The 7,238-nt window shown below is 35.9% G+C and overlaps 1 protein-coding gene across 1 annotated transcript; it reads left to right on the top strand.

Moving 5' to 3' along the window:
- The first annotated feature begins 468 nt into the window (after positions 1 to 468).
- Positions 469 to 1,544, top strand: LOC108655448 (uncharacterized). Its single transcript, XM_018107162.3, has 2 exons — positions 469 to 1,075; positions 1,160 to 1,544. The coding sequence occupies exons 1-2, from the start codon at positions 671 to 673 to the stop codon at positions 1,412 to 1,414; spliced, it is 660 nt and encodes a 219-aa protein (XP_017962651.1). The 5' UTR covers positions 469 to 670; the 3' UTR covers positions 1,415 to 1,544.
- The last annotated feature ends 5,694 nt before the right edge of the window (positions 1,545 to 7,238 follow it).

The following is a 7,238-nucleotide window of genomic DNA, read 5'->3' as shown; positions in this document are numbered from 1 at the left end:
AATTGTATATAACATAATGTAAAACACAAAACAGAGATTTTGGTCAGATAAAGCTATCGAACTTATAGATCGACATGGTGCCATTAAATGAAATCTTAATCAACCAGACTTTTGTTAGCTATTCTCGGTTCGTAAAGTAAATTCCCTCTTCTATAAAGGCATTTGGTTGTAATAATAATGATGGTAGCATTAATCATTTTTCAGTCCTTATAATATGCGGTGGATATGCAAGTCGTGCTATTTTTATTTCTACCTCTTTTATAGGCTTCTCTCTATATTTTAAAGCCAGTAAAGTAATACTAATGAAATTTAGACAATTTAATTTCATTTCTATGTTCTGGCTAAAAAAAATAAAATAAAATAACAAGAATAGTTTCTTCGAGAAAAGTTATTCACATGGTGCTATTTTATATTCCGCAAGAGAAGTTTTCAATTTCAAGTCAAACAAAGCAACAGTTTCTCAGCAAGAAACATAAGAAATATTTTTGTTATATTTGTAAATTTGTTCACACTTGTTTACGAATGACAATTTGTAGGTATTTCATTTATTTATTTGACTGTAGTATTTGCTATAAATTATACGTGGAAAATTGCAATCTAAAAAAAAAAACAAATTGCTTGGACTTTGTATTTGTGCGCGGCTTAACGGGTTGTCTGCGTATGTGTATGCATGTCTCCAAACGCATCTGCACACATATATAGTGAGTGGAAAATGTTCAAAGTGCGAAAATTTCAATTTCACACGGGCGAAAGCCAATGTCGCTCCTTCTCCATATGGAACTTCTGCCCAAGCAGACGCTGGGAGCAGCTGTGGGAGCTCATCGACAGCTGTACGCCCTGCCGTTACGAGTTCTTCCCCTACATCTTCTGGTTGGTCCTGCTTATCAGCGTGACGGGAGCCTATCGAAGCCTCGGCGAATGCGTCCACATCTATTGCATCTCCAATCAATCACTGGACATGTGGCGACCCCGCAAGTTTTACGTAATCAACATGGACGTTCTGCGCATGAGCCGAATGGTAGGCGCCATTATCAACAGCTATGCCTGGCTGCTAATGATTTATGCGCTTATCAATGTGAGTATTATTCAAATATCTGACATCGTACAGACATACTGCCTACGCTCAGTCATATACTAATTCGTGCCTGATCCTATTTAGACTAAGCCAGATTTCATGATGCCATGGCTAATATTGAATACCATCATGCTGGGTCTGGACTTTTTGTTCTGGGTGTTAGAGGTGCTAACAGGGCGATTGACACTGCATTTGAGCTCTATTTTGTCCATGCTTTTATTGCTCTGCACCCTGGCTCTAGTCAACTGCGTCAAGACGGTGTTTCAGAATGCGATTAAATACAATATGGTGGAAACCCTAAGATTATTAGGGCCGGAATTGATATCACTCTTTTTTTAGGCCATGTCAGATTGGGAACAACTCAACTTCAACTTCAAAACGCAGCGCGAACCCCAAGTGGCAGCTCAGTACAAAGTACAAGCTGTAGCACCTTTTGGGTCTCATTAAATTGAATGGTTATCATTAAAAAGGTGGAGCACCTCCTAATTGTATCAAAAACTGAGTTTCCTCCCCACAGCTGCCTCAACTGGCCGCCTGGCCGGCTGGCCGGCTGCATTAAGCTCAATTAACCGGCACGCACACTGACTGCGCGACTGACTGACAGACTGACGGACTGACGTGCTGGTTGGCAACATCGTGCAGACCTTAATCAGTACCCGTGTGGCAGGTACAGCCTCAGTTTTAAGTATAGCTACAGCTGGGGCCCGTGCCTAGCAAACACCTTGCGAAAGCTAAACCAAACCCAACCAAACCTTCGCCCTACCCTCACTTAAGTAGCCTGTTTATATACAGATCTGCATCGAGGCACTTTAGCTTTTGCGTACGCCTTGTCCGTTAGAGCAAGTTTTTTCAAGTGAACCTATTCACTGATCACTGTAGATCATTAGCTTTCGATAAATAAATACTTCGGATGGTAAGATATTCGAATCATAAAGTGAAGTGTGAAGTGGGAACTCTTGCTATAGAGTAACATAGATGGCACTCAAAGATATTTTTCTTTCAAATATATTAATTTTGAAATTATTATACGTATTATATTGTACATATATTATTTATCTACTTCATATCTAAATTCTTCATTTAAGGGAATACAAAAGTCGCTGAGAGCTTTCCTTTTTGCTTTGCCTGGCGCTGGCGATTTTAGGAATTGCACCTGTTCTGCTCAAGCTGCAAGCTGCAGGCACCGAAATCTATACTCAATTAAAAATAAAAAGAAAATAATAAACAAAAAACAAGAAACAGAAAAATTGAAACACAGCCTGAACGCTTAACAAGAGGGTTAAAAACATACGAAAAGAGAAGAGCAAAAAGCCGCTGGGCCAGTTATGTGACAGTCGCAGATAGCCTCAAAATGCGGGGCAGTCGAGGACATTGCAGCCAAAGGTTACAGCTGGCTCCTCGAGTGCCGTCCGAAGCTGAAGTTGCCTTCTGATTCTGTTTCAGCTGAGATAAGCAATTTTACTGAGATAAGATCAATAGATTCAGCTCTATCTATATGATTGATAACAATTGGCAAAACTCAGGGAACTGCCACACCTTGACGGGGGACCATCCAAGTACAAGAATATTTTATAGAGATATAGATATAATCCACAATGCAAAACTAGGTAGATATCGCCTCTATTACTCTGAAAGATTTCGCTTCAGTACATATGTGCTGACTGACAAACAAACGATTGATTTAAGTGAATATACATATGTATATAAGCATTAACTAACTCGAGTTTAAGGCAAGAATCAAGCAATATTGCTCATCGGTATTGGTTAAATAAAATAAAATATCTTCGGGCTGCTTTTGATTGTGATCTTATAATGACATTGCGATAATGTATTTCGCATAGCAGATATATATTTATAATAAAGTTAGGTTAAACATTATTATTTAAAAAAAAAAAAAAAAAAAAAAAAAAAAAAAAAAAAAAAAAAACAATTTTTTGTTATAGTTCTAAAGTATGTCTATAAGTTGAATTTTTAAGTTATATAAAAAAAAAAAATAGCAGCTATTAATTTGTCCAAGAGTGTATATAAACACAAGGAATAAATTCCATCTTCATGAATATTTCTATTATTATAAATAATGATTCTATACAGTCTTACAAATACTGTCTTATAAAATATGAAACAACTAGTTTTCAAGTTTAATAGTTGATTTACTAAAACCTACATACTTATGTATAAGTTCTCCTTGAAAACTGAACAATTTTGTAAGTGTTGCATTAGAACTGTGGAAGGTACAATGCAAAGATTTTTCCAAGATATTACCAGACGAAGAGAACAAAACACTCGTCTCCCTGTCCATCCGGCCGTCTGTGCAGCCATCTATCCGTCAGTCCGTCAGATTGTGAAATAAAACGAAAGTGAAACGCCGAATGCGCTTTCGCATCAGGGACAATGCAATTTTTTGTGACTCGCCCTCTCTATGCAATTCTGTCAGGATGAATGACGGCCGTTGAAACTCTTCTTATGTTCTGGAGACTCCGCAGAGACTTCAGCTACCGGAAATTGACAAGACGTCGCACAGTGGGGACTTTGCTCATTTTGCTTTGCAAAAATCATAACTTTTGAACCAAACAAGATATTTCAAACATTTAAAAAGCATTCGACAGAGAATTCTTCAAGCTATAAATAAGTCAAAATACAGGGTGATGCGTTAACAGGGTGCTTCACAGTTTTACCTCAAACCTGAAAAATGTGATTTTTGTCCTAAAATGTATGTTTTTGTGTGAAAAACTACAAATTTTTTTGTTGAAATTGATTTTATTTAAATTATATGCAATAAATATAACGAAACAAATAAAAAAATAGAAAAAATAAATTTAAAAAAAATTTTTTTTTTTTTAATTTTCTGTTTTGTCGTTGGCATTTCTACCTGCATGCAGATTTGACCTTTTTTATGCCGACTTTGGGTTAGTTTTTTGCTATAGAAAACCTGGGGGCAGCAATAGTTTTATTTATATTAAAGAGGACATATTCAGAAACACGTGTGTATAAATCGATGCTCGGAACTCGGCGGAACTCAAAAGATATAGACTACTTTAAGTAAACAAAAATGGTCAAATTTAGAGGTTTAGTAAATTTAAACCAGCTCTGCAATGAAAAGTCGTATTAACTTAATTTTTTTTTATTCTATTAGTAATAATCCATTTTTTGAATCGCAACCAACACTGAAAAAATTGGTGAAAGATTTTTCCTACAATTCTATTGACAAGTGGGATATTTTTCACAAAAACTCGCTGCTTTTCACAACTTTGCCACTTTTCCAAATTTTGAAGGGCTATAACTACCCTTAAAATTGACCGATTTTCAAAAATCTTTCGGCTACAAACCTGTAGATCGATTTATTTTCATATGACATCAACTTTTTTAAAATCGCTTAAAGTACCTTTTTTGATTTTTGCCACGCTCTGCCGGCAGAGGGCCCACTGTGCGTCGGCCAGCGATGTATTGTGGGAATAGCGTAAGGGAAGGAAAATCAATAACAGGCTGATGAGAGCAAAGACTGGGGAATGATTTGGTAACCCAACGAGCTCCATTCGATTCGCAGATCTGCTGTAACTCGAGTTACAAACAGTCCAGAGTTATGGATTTGACGAGATGTTGCCAGGGATGTGATATATCTGTTATTAGAGCATATCTTGGGTATACAAAAGTACTTCCCTTTTTTGCATTGCTTTCCTACCTGCATTTAAAAAAAAAATACCCGTTAGTAAAAAAAAAAAACACTTGTTTGCGTTTGGCTTCGGTTTTCTTTTATTTAATTAACTCTTCTGCTCCTCTCTTATCTTGGAATTATGCATAAAGCCCTCTAAAGAAAACATTGCAAATCCAGCAACAATTTCGATACATACAATAGAGTGTGTTTTTTTAGATGATGGCAGAAAAGACCGCCTACAATTTGTTAGTTGCTATTAAATATATCAATTATTGTATATATGTCATTATTATACACATATTCATTTTTATATAGTGCTAAGTGGTAAGTGTACGTATTTAGATGTGTATGTAAATACTCTATATATAACTTATGGTAATACTTGAGGGATTGTTAAAGCATGGTTAAATATTTTATTATTTCTCGATTGGTAATATTTTTTTATATATACCTACATCATTTTCTTTTCTTTATCGAAAAATGTACAAAAGAACTTCATGTTGTTTCAGTTTTATTCATATATTTTTATGTTATATACAAATATATATATATATATATATATATATATATATATATCTTCTCATTAATATTTGCATATTTGCATATTGAAATTCCTGTGCCTGCTTATTCCTGTATGCATTTGCCTAAAATTTGTTATCATGTATACTAGTTAATTTTGTACTTTCGGCTTTACAGCGTTTCCGCCCAAAAACCCGAAAAACTCAGCCGAAAACTCGGTTAAAAATAGAAAAAGCAATTCGGAACACGCTGCTTCAACATTTCGTATAATATATTTTGTACTTTTGCATTGCCTTTAGTGTTTGGTGTATGAATCTGAGTGTATGTCTGTGTGTTTGTGCTAACTTGGTTAGTGGTCAAGGTCGGAGACTAGACAAAATCTTCAGTTCTGTGATCCCCTCAACCAACTGGAAATCAAATTTAGGTCATAAATTAAGCAAAAATGTATATTTGTGACAGCCAAAGTATCTGCACAAAGCAACGAATCTCGCTGAAGACAGAGGCGTTAAAATGTATGAATTTTAAAATGATATTCGCGCAGGGAATTAAGTGACATGAAATGAAATTAAATAAAAACCAGACGGCGATTCCATAAAACCAAAACGAGTCAAATAACAGATGAGACAAAGCGAAGCTAAATCAAATAAATGACTGCAGCGCTTCAGTGCTGAGCCAGTCACGGTGACTGTGTGTGAACGTGTCACAGCTACTGCTCGAATCGGAAAGTGAATCGACTCTCAAACTGTACCTGTATATGAGTGGTCATCGAATACAGTGCGATATCTCGGTATGCACCTGAATCAAAGGGCCTATCTCTATCTGCATTTGAAAATACATATGCATGAGTTTCAAGTTGATAAAGTGATTTCTTTTCCACATCGGAACTCTTTTATAAGAACATGAATTTTAATATGTAATGAATGCGTCTATGCATACATTTCAATGTCTATCCGAATTTAATCTTTTTACTGCAATTGTATATGATGTATCCAGATGTAAGCAATGGGATCTCTACTATATCGGCCCGCATCCAAATGGCAAACGGCATCCCTGGGGCTCATGTTGTCAAAGCAGTGAGCACTAGAAGTCGCCGGCAAATGAAACAGAACAGAGACAATAAAATTGAAACAAAACACAAACAACAAAAAACAAAAAATAAACAAAATACAAAAGCGCAACATGACCTTCACCCAATAAAGCGATCACTGATCGCGGTCAGAGGTACAAAAATTTGCAGTCAAACACAATTGCGCAATTTGGTGTCTGTCTGACTGCCTCTGTATGTGGGTGAGTGTGTGAGTTAGACTTTTGTTCTATCCATGTCAGTGTGCATGTGTATGCGTATGTGTGCATACTAATCGCAAAGATTGCCAATGCATTGGCAATGGGAGTTGAGTGTATACATTCATATACACATGCACCACTCTTTCAATAAAGTAGATCTTTAGGTATACCGTTAACTGGGAGCTTTTTTCGTAGTTCCCATTCACATCCAATTGATATATGTATATGACCGTATTTGGATGAAAAGGTCAGGCGCTTGCCTCGGACACGAACTCGAGTTATTTATATTGAAGCGAAGAGTTGAAGGTGTAAATTGAATACCGTCAAGCTCGAACCGATACTAATAGACACACATACATTACTCTCACCCAATCCATATAAAAGTATAATATACGAATGATATATATGTATATATACAAAAAAAAAAAAATAATGTGTCATTATGATGTCAACGCTTGTGTATCGCAGAATTCGCAGAATTGCTTCGCAAAATAATCTTGATTTGCAAAAATTGACTAAATTTTAGAACACCCAACCAGTGTGCAATAAGAGTTCGAATTGTCTCTCAATCCATTGATAAATCAACTGATCAATAATTAACCCAATCAAATAAATTCGATCAATCAAACAGTGGGAGAATCATTCAATCACTCATTCAGTTATACAGTCTATGTATGAGCTAGTTATTCAAGTATCAATCCGACAATT

The sequence above is a fragment of the Drosophila navojoa genome, chromosome X (assembly GCF_054131105.1).
Source record: "Drosophila navojoa isolate 15081-1374.11 chromosome X, UAZ_NAV_1.0, whole genome shotgun sequence".
NCBI classification, from domain to species: Eukaryota; Metazoa; Arthropoda; class Insecta; order Diptera; family Drosophilidae; genus Drosophila; species Drosophila navojoa.
This window is presented reverse-complemented; position numbering and strand designations above follow the sequence as displayed.